At 39.2% G+C, this 18,850-nt stretch overlaps 1 protein-coding gene across 6 annotated transcripts in view; it reads left to right on the top strand.

The window, feature by feature from the left end:
- LOC113538672 (signal-induced proliferation-associated 1-like protein 1) overlaps positions 1-18,850 on the top strand; it is a 57,912-nt gene that overhangs the window by 12,315 nt on the left and 26,747 nt on the right. For 3 of the 6 annotated variants that reach the window (XM_053237437.1, XM_026933921.3, XM_053237439.1), the window contains exons 2-5: positions 13,784-15,451; positions 15,548-15,678; positions 16,259-16,447; positions 16,623-16,797. In XM_053237437.1, coding sequence (XP_053093412.1) covers positions 13,972-15,451; positions 15,548-15,678; positions 16,259-16,447; positions 16,623-16,797 — 1,975 coding nt within the window. In that variant the 5' untranslated portion in view covers positions 13,784-13,971. Of the gene's footprint in view, positions 1-9,110; positions 12,879-13,263; positions 13,362-13,783; positions 15,452-15,547; positions 15,679-16,258; positions 16,448-16,622; positions 16,798-18,850 lie in introns of those variants that run through there. The other 3 variants (XM_053237436.1, XM_026933922.3, XM_053237438.1) reach the window with 2 other exon arrangements.

The raw sequence follows: 18,850 nt of genomic DNA, 5'->3' as shown, positions 1-18,850 counted from the left end.
TTTGAAATGAAGCAATCATTCAAGATGTGGTTGAACTGTAGACTTTCAGCTTTAATTTCAGGGGTTTAACAAAAATATTGCATTAACTGTTTAGGAATTACAGCCATTTAAAAAAAAAAATTTTTTTTTAACATACTACCTCCATTTTCACAGGCTCAAAAGTATTTGGACAGTTGACTGATAAACAGTTTCATGGCCAAGCTTTAGCATGCTTTTCACCTACTGAAGACAAAACTGAATGTAAAGTCTACACTTAAGTCATATCTTGATTGCTTCATTTCAAATCCATTGTATTGTATTGAAGCAAAATACGAAGATTGTGTCACTGTCCAAATACTTATGGACCTGACTGTCGTTGATGTGGTGGCGTTTTTTTGTTAGGAGATATTTATTTAACATTTAAGGAAGGAGTCTTGGTTATAAGCTCTATGTAACATTCACGGTGCCTTGCGAAGTTTCCCACCACGGGAAAGTCTTCAGGACAGGAGTTACGCCTTCCGGTTTCTTGGTAAAATGGCAATGCGTGTTTTTTGAGAGCGAGAACGCCGGGCTGGTGAGGGAATGACTGTTTATCGCGGCTATAAAGTAGGTGAGAACAGAAACTAACTTGTCTCTCAGATGGTCCACAGCATTTAATCTAACTATAAACTGTTAAAATGCATGAGAAATCAATAATTTATAAATTAAACATTGTAATTGTGGGTAAATCGCGTGGTATAAGTGAACACACTCAAAACCATGCTTTTATATGAAAATAATGCACATCGGGGGGTAGCAGCACTCTGTTGTGCGTTGTGCTGCATCACACCCCCCCGGTGTGCATTGTTTTCGTATAACCGCATGGTTTGGAGTGTGTTATTAATTACATAACAGCAGCTCTGACAGTAGTGCTGGCTGTAATTTAAAACACACGACAGAGTCGCGGGAGAGCATTCTCGTTTCTCGATAACATGACAAATTGCATTTTTTTTTATTATTAGCTTCGAGAAAGAGAAAAAAAAAATGACAGGCTGGTAAGAGAATGGCTGTTTATAGCATAAATGATAAGAGGAACCAATTTATCTCATGGATCTTCCAGAACATTGAATGCAACTATAAATGGTTAAAAAGCCAGACTTGTCATTCATAAAAATTAGAAATTGTAATCATTGGCAAGTTGTTGTAGTGTAAGAGGAAGAAAACAATTCAGGACACGCTGTTATTTGAAAATAATCTTTGGGGAGGTACCAGTAATCGGTCATATCACACCACCTTGTTGTGCGTGCCATGTCATGTTTTACTCCTTACTTATCAGACCAGGGTGCTGTGGCCTTCTGCATTCTTTTAGCTTTGCTTCTTTAGAATCAGACCGCTGTGTTTTGTGCTGAAATTGTGGCTTTCGGCTGCCGAAGGCTTGTGGGTGTTACAAGCACCACTCTCCTCTGACATACCATTTACACGACCTTCTGACTCATGAGGTCAGCTTATCTCAAATGATCACCTGGCACTTTTAGTTAAAGCCAAAACAAACTCACCGCTTACGTCTGTCCAGCCATCGTTTCAAAATAATCTGTGGAAAAAATGGCGCATTTAGTGTGCCCGTTTATTATTAGGACTATTTTAGTCATACGGTAGTCATTGTGGCATTGCATTCGGATTGAATTTTTTTTTTTTTTTTTTTTTTTACCTGCCTGTATGGTGAGTGATGGGGCAAAAAAGGGGAAATTAGTCAGTCTGACTGTGTGTCTGCTGGTTTAGTCATTGGAAATCATCATATGAGATTGATGGCTGCCTTGTGGGCAAGAATAGCAATTAAACTGCTGACATCTGCAATCTCTCCAGATATTTAATGAGAGTTCATACACTGCATAGGCATGAACACACTCACACACAGTCCTTCGTCTCACTCTTAATTACAGTGTCATGCACGTGTTTGTTCGTATGATTTTTGTACGTGCTATGCTATGCAGGGAAACAGGAAGCTGAGAAAGAGGTATTGAGGGGCAGAAGGTGAACTGGACCGGAATCACGGTACAACTGAAAGGTCAAGGGTTAAACAAATTGCAGCAGGCTTATTAAGAGCTTATCAGCTAAGGGTTGGCTGGAGATCATTGTATTTTTGGCGATTCACGCTCATTATTAACACATCATGCCCTGTATCTGGGAAATCAAAATCAGTTTTTATTAAGATATACCGGTTGAGCCTAGGGTTGAAATTAGGGTTGTGAGATATGCCAATTAAATTGTCTTTACATGATTACACATTGCCATGATTTATAGGACATTTACTCTAATTGTATTACCAGGTAGGTTTGGGACAATTGATGGCCATCACGTCGGAAAATGTGCCTGCAGCTTTAAGATCAACAAAATTAAATTTTATTGTATTGCGTAATGTACTTCCTTTTAGCCTATTTTGTATCCTGCATGAATCTTGATAGCTTACATTGTCTGACTTCAGGGCAGAGCAACAAAACATCTTTCTCTGATGCGTCCTGACTTCATTTGTCCGTGCTGCCAAACACCTAAAGCCTTGAAAAAGCCTCACAAAATGTGAGCTCTAGTTTAAATTAAGAAAAAGAAACAACTTTTTTTTGTGTGTGTGTATCAGGGCTTAATGAGTATCTCCACTGCTGTTTAACAGCATGCATAGTTTATATAATTTCATTTCAATTTTATAATGAGCATAGTTACAGCTAATAACTTGTTACGTTTACTTACAGTCTCGATTTCGGTTTTCCAAGCATTTCTGACCTTATAAATAGGTAATTAATTTTAAAAAATATGACTGAATGCTAGCAACTAGAAGGTACTGGTTACAAACTGTAACCAGCTTCCAGTATTTTTTTCCGCTGTAGTGGCATAACATGTACATGACACGTGTTACGCATGCCTGGCCACTCCCCCTTCTTCCTCTACCACCATCTCACATGCTCTAGACCGAACCCTTTCTTTGTCAAGGTAAACGGAGAATGTGTTGATTTCATTAACTGTGAGAATTTGAGATCGTCACCAGTGAAAAATGTCAGCCATGTGGAGAGTACAAAACCGATTTATAAAAGGATTATATTGAAACTGATGAGTTTATTGATTGATCCAGGTGAGTTTTCGCAATTGCTGCTGCCAGCAAGCAGTTCCTGACTGCACAGCTGGTAATATTATTACGCCCTCCCATACTCTCCCTAAACCTGAAATGGTGGAAATGCTTGTTTTCCTGTCTTGTTTTTTAACCTATTGGTTCTGGATGATCAATTGCGATTTAAAAAAAAAAAAGGTTAATTGTGAGCAGGGGGGAAAAAACGATATCGCACATGTCTAGCAGACGTTGGGAGTTGGATTGCTGAGTGCTATATTTACAGCATTGAGGTTTGCACAACATCAAGTTTAACTGTGGCCCCCATACCAAATTTAATGATTTTTCAGAAGTCAACAAGGAGTAGGGAATTTTTTTTATTTATTTATTTTTTTCTGGTCTGGTTGAATGTCCATTGGGCAACTGCTAATTTAAAAACTGTCCCAGGTGCCCTGGCTGTTGAATTGTCCACCTCTGGACACTGTTGCTAACCAACTGAGCAGTTAGAAAGATGATCAGTGATGCAAAGCCAGCATTGTGCCAGAGACCTAGTCCCAACCTGACTACTCTGACTCACTGCACCACAGGAACACCATGTTTTATGATATTTTTCTCCACTGGCTTAATGACGTGGGTACTTTAATTGTTTAAAAAGTATGTTACTCACTGTAGCCTTAAACGTAGAATTTAACTGGCTGTAGAATCAGCCCCAGTGGAACGTTCACAAAAGCACATAACATCATGTAAGCAGTGCTAAGTAATAAACAACATATATAGAGAAGTAAACATATAAAATTCTGTAAAATGCCCTATAAACAAATATAAACTTAAAAAGGATTTACTTGAAGTGGTCCTCTATGAGAAGTTTTAACTACAGAAGTAAATGACTGTTTTTTTTGTGCTTGTGTGCAATTTATTCCAGCTGTGTGGCATGTAAAAATAAAAGAGCTGAACCAATCCTGTGAATCAAGTGTGAAGATTAATGGCATCAGCACAGCAGGAGAATAATGGGAGAATAAAAATTGCTTCCATCTTCAGTCCCTCTTACTCGTTTTCCACTTGGCATTGCATCTGCTGATGGTGGTGGCCATTTTTTTTTTTTTTCCCCTCTCCTGCTTTTTCTGAAGCCCTGCCAGAAGTGAACAGTCCCAGAATCCACACGGGTGTGTCTCGAATACTGCGTACCAGTCACACTCTTATTCAGATGAAAGGGCATTATTCCACAATGCAAGAAGTATGGCAGAGCTGGGAGGCTCATGCATAGTAGCAATTATGGCTAAGTAACACCAGCTTTTCAGTCAAAACACAAACATTTATGGCAGAAGGAACTTGACCTATGCCACACAAGATTATGCAATCTTAACCAAGGTTAAGATTGATCATGTGAGAAACACCAGATAGAATGACAGATTTCGCTGGTGCTTTTGTCCTACATTGCATTTCAGTCATCAAATCCCTGACATTACAAGATTTACCCAAAAAAAAAACGTTCAACCAATGATCCCCACTCTCAGAAACTGGAATCTTGCAGAATATACTTAAGCCAGGTTGAATATTTTCATACTAAGGTCATGTAACCATGTAAGGACTTTTTTTCATTGTAGTATTGAGTCATAAATATTGAAGATGTTTAATTCACAATTTTTATCAAGGCTGCCACCACTGTGAGAAGATTGAACAGCTTAAGATTTGAATTTGCACAACACACACCACAGGATAATCTGGAAAGGCCAGCCTAAAATCAGGACACAGTGATGTCGTGATGGTCGGCAGGGGCAAACTGGCCTCAAAATGATCCTCTTATCATCCCCATTATCCTCTAGTTTGGCCCAGCCATTGGTTCATGTATTAGTCAATCTAAATAGATGAAAACTACAGCACTGAAAACAATACCTATGGGTCTTTCCTACTGGAAATCTTTCTTTTTAGCATAATTTATAGAATACCCATATTTTGTATCTCTGTATTCTGAGATTAAAATTATCAAACTATGACAGAATGGTGCATATCAGAGTTTGTGTGTTAAAATGAGGGAGGGTGAGGAATTGTTTTATTTATGTTTTATTTGGAAGAAAAAAACACACAGTCTTGGAGGAAATTGACTCTTTTGCTGAAGCGAAACCTTGAACCCGACTACTGCTTACGATTCCTTCACCAAATTCTCAACGCTCCTCATTTTAACACAGCATTGCTCTGATATGTACTATTTTATGTACTATAATAGGATTATGACTTTATTCTCAAAATATTGCCACTTCTCATATCTAATATTACAGCTTCATTCTCGAAATATTGCGACTTTATTCACAAAATCTTGTATTTTTTTAAACACTGGCCCTAAAACACATTCGTAGCACATCACCTACTGTGACAATGGTGACAGGAAACACACCTGCTGTATTCAACACAGTTGAATAAAGTTATATGTAAAACCATTCAAAACGTGCTGCTAGACTGTATGTTTGATGAGTGTTGTCGAGACTCAACTGCCTAAATCTGGGGCTACGCTTAAAAACTTATTAGATAGTAGCGAATTTGTTAAAGTTATTATTACTGTCATCCTGTGCCACCAAAAAAATAAATAAATAAATAAATTCAAGCAAGCCACTGCTGCTTTGTCCATTCCAAATGGATAACAAGAACCAGTAATGGCTTTCTCTAAATTGTGCAGTAAGTCTGACAAAATAAGCTTATTTGTACTTATGGAAATTGTGTAACTGGCTGTGCATCATACCTTCAATACCAACATGCCTGTGTCGACGAGTGACATGTGGTGCTTAGACCCCAATGATTGTTGCTTGCGGCTGTATTTGTTTTTGGTTTTGAGCAGACAGAAATCGCGGGGCAGTCTCTCTACTCAAGGTTGTTGAGATTGTTAAGACCTGCAAACCCCTCCTCTTCTTACTCATCCTTGTTACTTCCTGTGTCATCGGAATTCCGCTCAGTTTCACCCTGGCTTCGTTTGCTTACCTGGGGGGATGTGTGCTGGCCAGGAGGCGTTACATTTACAGTTTGTTCAGACAGCTGTACTTTTGCCCTGTGAATAATTTAAATCTTTTTGCTGTCTTTGTCTCAGGCAGAGGTTTTGTGGTTGAGTTGTGAAATTGTGTCCTGTGTGACGCTGTAGTGCGTGTATAGGCGGAGGGAAGCAAGCTTTCCAAATTAAAATATTATATAATCTCTTCAGTACCTTCTCTTCCCTAACTGATTCAGCAGAGCAATATCGAACATGCGCTCAGTAGAAGTGCACTTGCTCTTATTACTTGTAATGAATTGATTGAGAAAATTTTATCTGAAGTGTCGCATTGACAGAAACAGGAAGCAACTGACACCCTGGTCTTATTAGATTAGAAAGGTTCCCAGCTCAAAGACCAAAATGTCTCAGCACCACTATTCTGAACCTTTAGGAATCTTGGTGTTATGCTGATTGCATTACTTAAGTCGTACTTTAATTCAGCTAAATTAAATAAATAAATAAATAAACACTTTTACCAATAGACATTGTCAGAAAGCAGCTTTGCAGAATTCCCATATAGCCACAGGCTACAGTGAAAAGGAAAAACTCTGAGACAACATGAGGAACAACCATTGTGAGGAACCAGACTCAAAAGGGAACCTCTTCTGAGTGACAGCAGAGTGTGCAGTTATAAATCCTCACATTAGTAGAAGTTGTAGAAGAATATAGGATGTTCTGTAAAATCAAATTGTGAATAGGAGCACTGGGATGAGCACAGGACATATCTAAGTGAGAATTTCCACTGAAGCAGGGTGAGTTTTTGGGAAGTGAAAATCTTTAGGTTCACCATTGTATGACCATCCACAACAGCAGAAAGTGAGTCACAAGTGCAGGAGTAGAGCATCTGGATGAATCAAACAGGTCTGGAGGGCAAGAGGAGTCACAGTAGGACAAAAAAAGTGTCAGACTCTGGCCCTGGCATCATGTCAGGCAGCAGCAGTGCACGTACAGCTTGAAAGAGAGAGACACACACACTAAATTAGGGATGCTCTTATCCTACAGTAGTTTAAAAGAGTGTACATTGTGAGACAATGTAAGCAAGGTCTCATTAGTTGTGGCAGTATAAGTAAAAGAGATAGCCAGAATGTAACACGTGTGAGAACGAACTCTTCTTCAGAGCAAAAGGAATCCACTCTCGTCTCTTGGCACTACAGTGTCATTTTATGCTTGCTTAAAATTCACACACAAACTGCGTGTGTGTGTGTGTGTGTGTGTGTGTGTGGTGTGAGTAACAGCCATGTGCCAGCTAACTGTGGACGTAACTCTAGACATGATGTTCACAACCTAGCCTGTGGTGATGCTGGACAGCTTTACTAATCGATATCCTGTTTCGCCCTTCAACAGTGTTGGCTCTCGCTCTGTTGTCAAGGCTGGGACTTACAGGCTTTGAAAAACTTTCTCACAGCTAGCTCTGGAACTGGGCCAAAAGATTTCCGAAAACTACCCCTTCACTCAGTGGCTTTTTAGTGGCCTTGTTATTTAAAACACTCTTGTGAAGCAGACTACTGTCAATAGTGAAAGAGGACAAGTGCACTGAAGTAAGCTAGTGTTTTAGGTGGGGGGAAATGATAGGGATCAATCAAATTGATTGAAAAACAAGTCTAGTCTGCACTTAAAGGTGTGTGTGCCTTAAAATCCAAGGCATTCAGGCAACAGAAAGCTCCAGACATCTATTTGATAAAGCAAATCAATTCATTGTAAGTAGATACTAAATTACAATTGATCTTAGAAATGCTGTCTTGTTTGGACTGTGAGAAAGCAGTGTCATCATTCTGGCATGTAATGTTTTCACAGTGTGAGGTTTGTGCTGTTAAATATACTGTCCAGACACAAGCAAGGCTTAATCCAATGTCCACATTGTAGAACAGCGCTGGACACACGCACACACACACACACACACACACACACACACACACACACACACACACACACACACTCCCTCCCTGTTGCTCTCTGACTCATTAAGAACAATCTGCTCGTTAAATGAGCAGGGTCAGAGATGCCAACATAAAACTAGCATGTAATACAGGGTGTCCCAAATTAGGGGTCATGACTCCATTTGTAAATCAAATGACCCCATGTGGGAAACACATTTGTTTCATTTATTTATTTTACAGATTCATATTAGAAATATTGAAAACGGACGTTACTGGGAGTCACAATCAGACAAGCCATGATTAATTTAACAGGGTACATGCTGTTTTAGTCATTTCACTATCCTGACACCCTGCAAGAACATCTAAATCACATATTATGTACTATTCGACTATACTATTCTAAATAACTTTGAATGTAAGGACAGAGTTTGAGATGCAGTTCATGACAATAATCACAACAACAGCGGAACGTTTTAAAAGGAAACAGTCCGTCATCGCTGTGCATGGAATCGATAAACATTTAAAGTTCGATTTGGAACTCAGATAGACAGGGGTGTTTGGGCTCAGAAGTGCCATCTAGTGAATGTCACTTTTAAATCTTTCGGATGTACGTAAGATACGCAGACAAGTATGAGAACATTGCCACTCGCATTGCCTCTCATTGTGCACGCAATTTCATGCGTCAAGTATAAACCAGGCTCCTCGGCTTATGGCGTGGATTATTTTCCTGCAACAACACAACAGTTCACACTAAACTGCTAAGTTACTGCAAGGAATGTTCCTTTGGTTTTTAGTTGGGTTTTATTTTATTTTAAGATGTGGTCAAGGCTTGAGGTCACAGAAAATTCATGTCCATTTAGGGTTGTTTGCTTAAAAAGTTTGGGAACCCCTGGCGTAATAGGTTATTTAGTAGTGTGTAGTATGCTTTAGGCATACCTTGTCTCAACAGTTGCAGAGTTCAAGTAACAATTTGTTCACGTAAGCAAGTGATATGCGTCTTGTTTGCCTCTTGTGGGAGCCTATAGACTGCTGCTGCTGCTGTTGTTGCCTCCGGATGTACACTGTCAAGGTTTTTTTTTTTTTTTTTTTTTTTTTTAAACAGTAGTAGCTACTGTATATATATCTTAACTAACTATTTAAAAAATGCCCTGTTCAGTGTGAAAATTGATTTATATGTTATGTTACATGGTTATAAGTTTTTCTAACATTTTTGCAAGTCAAATAGTAAATGGGACCTAAAGTTCTCAGTGTTCCCCGAAGAAACATCAGCCCACACATGTCATAGGAGTGGTCTAAGAAATCATTCAAGCCAATCCTTTGTGTTTGTCATTTTACCATATCATAATTAGCGTAGAATTGAGGAAAAAATCTTATTTCAAATGTCGCTTGTCATGCTGTCCCTTTGTTACTTGCTACTTAAGCTGACATTTTTGAGGAGGACTTGGCGGAAAAAAGGAGGGGTTTAGAATTTGGACATTTCTGAAATTATGCTAAGTGTAAAATGTATTTATTTTATTCGATTTAATCTTTATCTAACCAGAGTAGCCACATCGAGATTAAATCTCTTTTTCAAGCCAGCCCGAGCAATGAATTTAGCTGAAGTTACCACTAACAACATTCCGAAACAGGACAAAATAACAAACAACACTTAACGGCACTTAAGTACAATTACAAACAGGAACATTCATACTGAAACAATTCTCTTATAATAGATTATCTCTGATAATGGAATTCTTTTAGCCAGTTTCAGATCTTTGTGCCAGTCATTCCATGGTGCCGGGGGTCCAATAACTATAGGCCGTCTTACCAAATTTGGATCTCACTGAAGGAACATCTAAATAAATATGACTGTAAGAATGTAAATTCTATGTCAGTATGAATGTAAATTGTATAAATCGATATTTTAAATGCAGACAGAATGGTAAGCTTCATATAATTCAAGTTCAAAGCAGGAACACCACCTGATAAGGTAGCTGGGTAGATAGATATCTATCCATATGTAATCAGCACTACTGAAAAATTACACATTGCAGTTTTGGTTTTAGTCTCTCTGCAAGAAAGACACCATGGTGTCTGTTGCCTAGCAACTCCATGCACTTTCCCCTCATTATACCTTTAAGTTCACTTGGGACATGGTGCTCTTTTTGGCTTTATGGCCTTTGACTCATCTGCATGACCGACAGGAGTCTAGACAAGAGCTCCAGATTAGCTTTCTTTCTCCACTAGAGCCATATCCTTTCTTTAAAATTGCATTCATATTTTATTGGAGTGCATTTCAATATTAATTAGCCTATAATTTTATACTGCCACAAACAGAATGAACTGTATCGGTAGAGGAGGTGAAAATGATCACCTCTTAAACAAAGAGAATCATGAGGCTGCAATGTGCAGTTTTATCCAGAATTCGAATGTTCCTGAATTTGTTATTAATTATCTACAGATATGCCTAGATTTTACATTTTTTTTATGCTACCCAGGAACCATGTACAACTTTTCCTCTCCTCACACAGGAATACTTTTCCATTTATTTCACTGTCTTACTTCCTATTCACTGTGTTCACTAGATAAGCTATAACATGGTATAATAAAACCTTCCTAGTGCACTGTCTGCCCTGTGAGAGACTCAAGATTTGAGATTCAGCCACAGAAAACATTACTCCAGTGTAGAAAACTTTAATAGCAATTCAATAGCAATTTTAAGATGCATATGTTTTCATTTTTATGCATGTAAAATGGAAAAATAGAAAAGGATAATATAAAAGGAACCTCTAGTTTGTGATCACTCCATCAAGCGAGTCAGTTGGCCAAATAGTTGAGGAAAATGTGACTTGATAGACTTGTGTTGCGATTTTTTTTTTTCCATTTGAATAAAAGATTGGAGTAGTATTACTTTGGAAACTGAAAGAGAATATTATTCAAACTGTTAAATGTATTCTGACAGCTCCACTCCCTACTCAAACACATGGTTAATAGTTCTTAACAAGTGTAACAAGTCAGCTGTGTTTCTTTTTAACTGACTAGATTCGCTTTTCTCTTTCAAATTCAGAATAGTGAAGCAAAAAACATCCAGTGATGACAGGTTCACTGAAACTGGACAGGAGAAGATTGGAAAAACATTGCCTTGTCTGTTTGTATGTGGTTCTCAAAACTCTGTCGATCTTCAACTGTCCATTTTCAGTGAGTCTGTGCCTATGATAGCCCCAGATTCCTTTTCTTGGCTGGCAGAAGAGGAACCCGATGTGGTCTTCCGCTGTTGTAGCCCATCCACCTCAAGGTTGGACGTGTTGTGCCTTCTGATATGCTTTTCTGCTCACCGCAGTTGTAAAGAGTGGGTGGTTGAGTTACTATAGACTTCCTGTCTTGTCGAACCAGTCTGGTCATTCTTTTCTGTCCTCTCTCATAAACTAGGTGTTTCGGGTCACAGAACCGCAGCAAACTGGATGTTTTTTTTTTTTTTTTTTTTAAAAAACACCATTTTTTAATGTAAACTCTAGAGGCTGTTAAAATCTAGAGTGCATGAAAATCCCAGATCAGCAGTTTCTGAAATGCTCAGACCAGCCTGTCTGGCACCAATAACCATGCCACGGTCAAGGTCAATGAGATCACATTTTCCCCATTCTGGTGTTTCACGTGAACATTACCTGAAGCTCTTGACCTGTATCTGCATGATTATTTGCGTTGCACTGCTGCCACGTGATTGGCTGATTGGATAACTACAGGTTTTCCTATTAAGGTGGTTGGTGAGCGTATAAGAGAGCAAAATTGTTATATGAACACCTGATGATTTTTTTTTTACGTGGTGTTCACTTCTTGTTTACATGCTTTTGGTCTTTTAAAAAAATTTAATGAATGCCCTAGTGTGGATATGTGTGTTATCCCAGTTGCAGGTCACTTAATGTTTATTATTTCTGTCATGCTGGTGCATCTGAGTGCCAAATGAAATGCTTCCAACGGTGATGGCACTGACAGCGTGGGAACGATGTGGTGATTCTTTTGTTGTTGGGTCTTAATGACTTAGGTTGGCATATGTCTGCTGACCTAACTCAAACTCAAGTCTGTGCTCCACATTATTTAATTTCCTGCTGGTTCTGATCAGGACTTCTTTTGATACCACAGAACTGTAGCAGAGTGTTTTAATGAGCACAGGAGCATGCCATGAATCCCTGAGAAAAAAGACCTGAGTTGAAAAGAGACTGAAATTGTACATTCATACCTATATAGGTTATAGGAAACTAGACTCTAGTTACATGGATCACAGGGAAAGGAATGATTATTGAATTAGGGCACTTGTGGCTCAACGGTTAAGGCTCTTGGTTACTGATCAAAAGGTTGGGCTTCAAGCCCCAGCACCACCAAACTGCCACTGTTGGGCCCTTGTGTAAGGCCCTTAACCCTCTCTGCTCCAGGGGTGCTGTATCATGGCAGTTGCTCCTGCGCTCTGGCCCTAGCTTCCTAACAAGCAGGGATATGTGTGTTGTAATGTATATGTGACAAAGAAAGGCGGCTGCTTCTTCTTCTTTTTCATCTCTTCCTCTTCTTCTTCTGGTCAGACACATATCGGCTATACATATGCATGATAATTGAAGACCCTTGCTGTAGTCTAAAACAGAAGGTTGTTATACCCTACTTCTTATAGTGCCCTAATGTTCCTCTTAGCTTTTCTAATAAAATGATATGAAAGGAACTCCTTATCTGAAATGATTGTCGGTAACTTTTCTTGACTTGTCATGGAAGGACCTGTATTTGTAAAACTTCTTTCAGGATTGGTAGAAGCTGTGTCCTTTCATTTAATGCTGAATCTAAGATATTATTACTCACCATAAATAGTCACTAGACATTTTTGATTAAGTGGGCTACATCTGCGTTCTGAGGCTTGAAATGTTTTAATTAAGCTGCAAGAACATTCTCTTATGGAAAAGGTCTGTGAAAAAAGGTATGAGTTTTTGTAGCTTTAGCAGAAAATCTCAGTAATTTTGTTACTTCTTTATAAGTTGTTTGATGAACTGAAAATGTGTGAAAGCTTCTTGAATGTAGGGTGTTGAAAAGCATATTATCATTAATTAAACTACTTCTTAATTTTACTGATGATGATGTCAATATCTATGAAAATGGTTTATCTTTATGTGAATTCATATGCATTGAGGGTGTAACAATACATCGTGACAAAACACACCGCAATGCAAATGCATCGTCAAAATCAGTGGTCTATTAATTATGCTTTTGCACTATTTGAACACCAGATGTCTCAATCTGTGCAACCCATAGATTTAAAATATATAGAAAGCATGCTGGTCACATGAGCACTTTCTTTCATGCAGAGCCTGTGAGATCTGCACTTGTGAAGTCCAATAGCCCGATAACTCCAGACTGCAACAAGCTACATGCATTATGCGTTATGCAGTCGATCAGTCCCCAGGTCAGACACTTTGTTTATTCAATCAAAATTTTTGGGAGAATTTAGAAATTTATTTATTTATTTTTAAGATATGGTGAACCTGTAGTACATTTTCTTTACAAATGTGAACCCATGTTTGTAGCAAATTTTTGTTTATTTAATTTTATACTGACAAAAATGCACATTGTTTTTCATTTTTTTATGGTTCAGAAATAAAAGGTATTTTCAATCATAATTTTTCTTCATTCAGATTTTGTTCAAAATATTATGAGAATCGAATTGAGAGAACTGAATCGAGCTGGCATTGAAATACCAGTATCGTGTATCAGTTCGTGGCCAGAGTGTATTGTTGCACCCCTATTTGCAGTAAAAATATCTTTCATGCCTAATACCAAGAGGTAGCTCAGCTGTCACCACTCATAACTCTGATCTGTTTCTTGCAGGGGTGTGAATGATCAGGCATGACCATTTTACAAGCTCACCATGCAGGCCTGAGAAATATTGCACTGATGCCCATAGTCTGTGGAAACCAAAGGACAAGGACATAGTCTTAGTGAAGTGGAGCTTGCTGCCACAACCCCATCCTCAAAAATGCTCCAGACTTAAGATGCTCAGTTGGTGAGGCGTCATCATGACAAGCCTGAAACACTCACCTTCTGAGCGGCCTGCTCTGGGGACTGTCCAGGCACCTGAAGAATTTTACACTCGTCCGTTACGCCAGACCAATGGAGGGGTATCCCTTCTACGTCCAGAAAACTCTTACCAGGCAGGGGGCATGATTGGAGTACCGAAGATGGGAGTCCGAGCTCGGGTTGCTGACTGGCCACCTCGGAGAGATGGGGGAACTTTGCGACTACCCAATACAAATGCTGATACAATGACTCACACGGGAGCTAGCTCAGGTAGTCAGCCCAAACCTGGTGCTCTGATTGGTCCTCAAGATTCTTTTATGCTCCAAAGCATCCAAAAGACACTCCAGAGCAAGATAAATCCAGCCAGTTGTGGAAGCTCCATGGAAGAGCAGTTGCTCACAGTTAATGACCATAGAAGCTCCTCTCGTGGTAACACTAGACGCATCCGGCAACGTAGTAATAGTGACATGACCCTAAGTGAAGTTGACGGTAGTGGAGATAGCGGGGAAGATTGGGGCACTATAGGGACAAAGTGGTCTCCATTGCACCGGGAGTACGGCAGCACTTCTTCCATTGATCAGCATGCAGTTTCCTCCTCTGAGGTCTCAAGGAACAGCTTCTTTGAGATGCTAAAGGGCTATGAGGGGGAGAAGCAAGACCAACGCAGCCCAGCACCTGAAAGACTGGCAGAACTTCTAACAGTCTCTACCAAAGAGCAAGATCTGCTGGACTCTGCCGTAGAGGACTTTAAAAATGAGTCTCCTTCTAGTCGGTTGAGAGAACGAGACAAACCCCCGAAGAGAAGGTCCAAATCAGAGACAGGGGGTGAATCAATATTCAGGAAACTCCGCAGTGCAAGGACAGATGTGGATTCTCCCAGGGTGGGTTCTGATATGGAGGACAACCGTCTTGAAGATTCCAAACCTCCCTTAAAGCCCTGGGTCTGCCAGAAAGGTTTTGCACACTATGATGTTCAGAGTATGTTGTTTAACATGAATGAGGTGATCCAGAACAGACAGAACTCTGCAGCCAAATGCAAAAACACTACTTCTGGTGCCTCTGCTGCTTCTGCTTTTTCTGGTTCAGCAACATCCACCTTATCTTCAACACACAGCCTGCCATACAGTTCTCCTGGTGGAAGCCAGGAGGAACTTAACACACGGGATAGTCCCACTTTGGACACAGCTGATGATGAGGGCAACGGACTAGTACTGAAATGTCCTTGTTTCTGTACTGAAACGGGGGGTGACCTTAGACATAAGGTAGGGGTTGTTGTACCAGGTGAGCTGGGTAGTGGGAATTCCAGAGTTTTTGGACGAGATGAAACTACACTAAGCCACTATTGCACCAATGGAGGCATTGCTGTTGTAGAGGGTCCCAAAGATGCATCCAGCTTACTCAGTGATAGGGACAAGCAGTACGTCATTGAGCATGTGGACCTTGGAGCATATTACTACAGGAAATTCTTTTACTTGAGAGGTAAGGCATTTCCTTTGAGATACAGGGGCCTTCTAGAGCAAAAGGGTGTGTAGCACCCATCTCACATCCTGTGTGTATTGCCCTATACATTTGCAGAGCATTGGAACTACTTTGGCATAGACGAGGTATTGGGCCCAGTGGCAATAAGCATAAGGAGAGAGAAGTTGGAGGACCACAAGGAGCATGGCCAGCAGTATAACTACAGAATAATATTCAGAACCAGTGAGGTGAGTTCACACTTACCTCTCTAAATAAACAAATAACCTTTGTTTACATGTTTTATGTTTTATATACAGTATTTTTGCCTCATTTCTAAATTTTGCTGCATTATGGGAAAAATTTCTAGAAAGGACATCCCAACACTTTTTTACAAAATTATGGTCCAGCTTCCCTGCTTATTGACTTGGATCCAAGACTCACGGAATGTATCTAGTACAGCTTAGGTGGCATGCTGTCTCATAGTGTTTGAAACAAACTTTAAGAGGCTTTTTATCTCTCCTGAAAGGCCACTCAGTGCTGTTGCATAACTAATTCAAATGTGTAAGCACACAGGTTAAAGGCTACACGAAGATGGGAGAAGCAGTGTACTGCCTCTCCAAAGTTTTGGGAAATCCCACGTTTTGGGAAATCACATTTTATAGTACACAGTAAAAGTAAATGAGATGCATCCATAAAAATTAGTGCTATTTTTTTCTTTTCAGGGCTCTAAATATACCTCTCTGCCTTGCGTGTATTTGCCCATGTATAGGGTTATCTTTGTTAAGCATGTCAATAATTCTGGCACTGACTGTACCTCTCTTTGTTTAGCTGACCACCTTGCGTGGCTCTGTACTCGAGGATTCAGTGCCTTCCACTGCTAAACATGGCACTGCTCGAGGATTACCCCTTAAAGAAGTGCTGGAATACCTGCTCCCAGAGCTGGACATCTCCTGTCTGCGGCTTGCCCTCAATACACCAAAAGTCACAGAGCAGCTGATGAAATTGGATGAGCAGGGGGTATGTAGGCCAAAAGGCAAACTGTCATGCATTATCTGTTAGCTCTGTTACCATTCTTTCTGATGCTTTGATTATGGCTCTCAGCAGGGCTAATTTGATATAGATGATCTGCATTTATATCACAGCTGCATCAGTTATCTTGTCCTTATATTCCTTCTTTTCCTTGTTTCCTCAGCTTAGTTTCCAGGTGAAGGTGGGGGTAATGTACTGTCGTGCAGGCCAGAGCACAGAGGAGGAGATGTATAACAACGAAATGGCTGGTCCTGCCTTTGAAGAGTTCCTCCAGCTCCTGGGAGAGAAAGTGCGATTGAAAGGATTCAGCAAGTACCGGGCTCAGCTGGACACCAAGAGTAAGTATTATACTTAATCAGGTTTATAATAAACAATTAGTTTCTCTGATGCTGGACTAAATGGAGTGTTCTTTAAAACAGGGGTTCTCAAACAATTTGCAGTCAATGACTGCACTTTAACTGTAAGAAAAAATCCATGTATTTTTTTATGATCATAATCAATTATTCAATAGGCTCATTATTTTCTAAATATTTCTTTTGAGACAGCGCTTTTTTTCCGTGAACGTTTTAATTACAATACACATTAAAATTATTGGATAGTTGACTTTATTTAAAGGCCTGCTTGTTTTTGAGTTGAGGTTCATTCAGTCATACTGGCTAATAGCTGCAGGAACTCTCCAACAATTTGATTAAAATTTTGATCAGGAAAGCTTAATAAGCTTTAGGCAGACTGACCGTTTTTACCACAGTGTTAAACTGGCTCCTTAACTCAACATAGCCTCTGCAGGATGATATATCTATCCAGGCTGTCTTTATTTCCACATCATGTTTGTCAGTTATTTTTATGTTTACCTAAGGTTGAGTTGTAACCATTTTGTCAGTCATGTAGGACTCCTTTGACTTTGAAGCACATTTTATTGAAGTGTTCTGCTTTTAATGTCATCAGACAATGCTATTATTTAGTAAGGTCTTTAGAGAGGTTTTTGATAAATGTCACCAGAAGGGATTTTAGAATTATTATCCCAAATAACTTGGAAACCTCTCATATAGATGTTTAGCTTGCACTTGTAAATATTTTTTACTTTTTTAAATGTCCATAAAATGGCTATTTAAATTCTGAGTGCGCTATCTTTACCTAACATTGGTTATGATTTTCTTGGGTAAACATCCATTTTTAGTCCATCCTCACAAATAAATGCTGCTTCAGATTTTTAAAAAGGGACCTGTCCTCTTGGTGCCTTTTCTCCTTCAGTCTTACACTTTTACTCTGTTTCTACCTCTGCAGCTGTATTTTCTCTCTCTCTCGTTCCTTTTTCCCAAAAGACTTTAAATAATCCTGATGGATACCACAGCCACATGTACACGTGGTCCAGCTGCCTGAATGAATCTTTTGTGCTTCTAATAAAAACCAAGGCACGATAGATAATTCCAACCATGCACTTAATTACATGTCCGTGTTCATCCTTTGAAATGCCCCTTCATAAACGGAGTTTCTCTCAGGAAATAGCCTTTTATCTAAGAAGGCAGCCGAGAAACAGATTTCTTTTGTGTTAAATATGAATGTGGTGTATTTTTTTTTTTCCCTTTGGGTCTCATTAGGCATAGATTGTACTTGGTGGATGTTTTTGTCAACATACTGATTTTTATAGAATTGGTAAATAATTTTTCTCTTGAAAATAATAAATGTTTTCAAGCAACTAACTTTTACTTTAGGTCTTCATTATACACAGTTTCTTACCATTGCGTGTTAAAATAGTTACTGGGCATTGCCACATTTATCACAGACTCAAGCTGGTTGCTGTATATGGTCAGTATTGCACATAGCATAAATGTGGGTGCATTTATTTATTTATTTATTTTTTTAGGTTAGACTGTATGGTCTGTATGTTACCCTACATTCATAGTAGCAAGCAACAAAACAGCAGATGACAATTGATTTTCTATGTAAATGCGTGACACAGAACTGCGATTTCAGTGACTGTGGCAAGAAACAAAGAGACATTTGAATTGAGCTTTTCCTCAATTTTATGCAAATTTGGTATGACATGGTAAAACGACAAATCTAAACGAATGGCTCAAATGATTCCTCAGGCAAATCCAGTGGCATGTGTGGTCCAACATTTATTCAGTTCCCCACTCACAATTTAAGTTCCTACCTGCAGTTAGATCCCGTTCACTGTCTGATGTGCAAAGAAAGGAAGAAAAACTTATAACTGTGGTTTCATCTTATCCTGTTATATATAACCTCTCTTTAAATGTGTATTGAGACATTAAAAAAAAAACAATAAAACTTGGAAGAATGTAACAGATTGTTAGTGTCTGTGGTGAGTGTATGCATCTAGATTAGTTGGAGATCTAGATCGAGTATCAATGCTGTAAATATAAATGTGGT

Source organism: Pangasianodon hypophthalmus, chromosome 10 (assembly GCF_027358585.1).
Source record: "Pangasianodon hypophthalmus isolate fPanHyp1 chromosome 10, fPanHyp1.pri, whole genome shotgun sequence".
Lineage (NCBI taxonomy): Eukaryota > Metazoa > Chordata > Actinopteri > Siluriformes > Pangasiidae > Pangasianodon > Pangasianodon hypophthalmus.
Note: the sequence above shows the minus strand (reverse complement) of the source record. Positions and strands in the feature narration are given on the sequence as shown.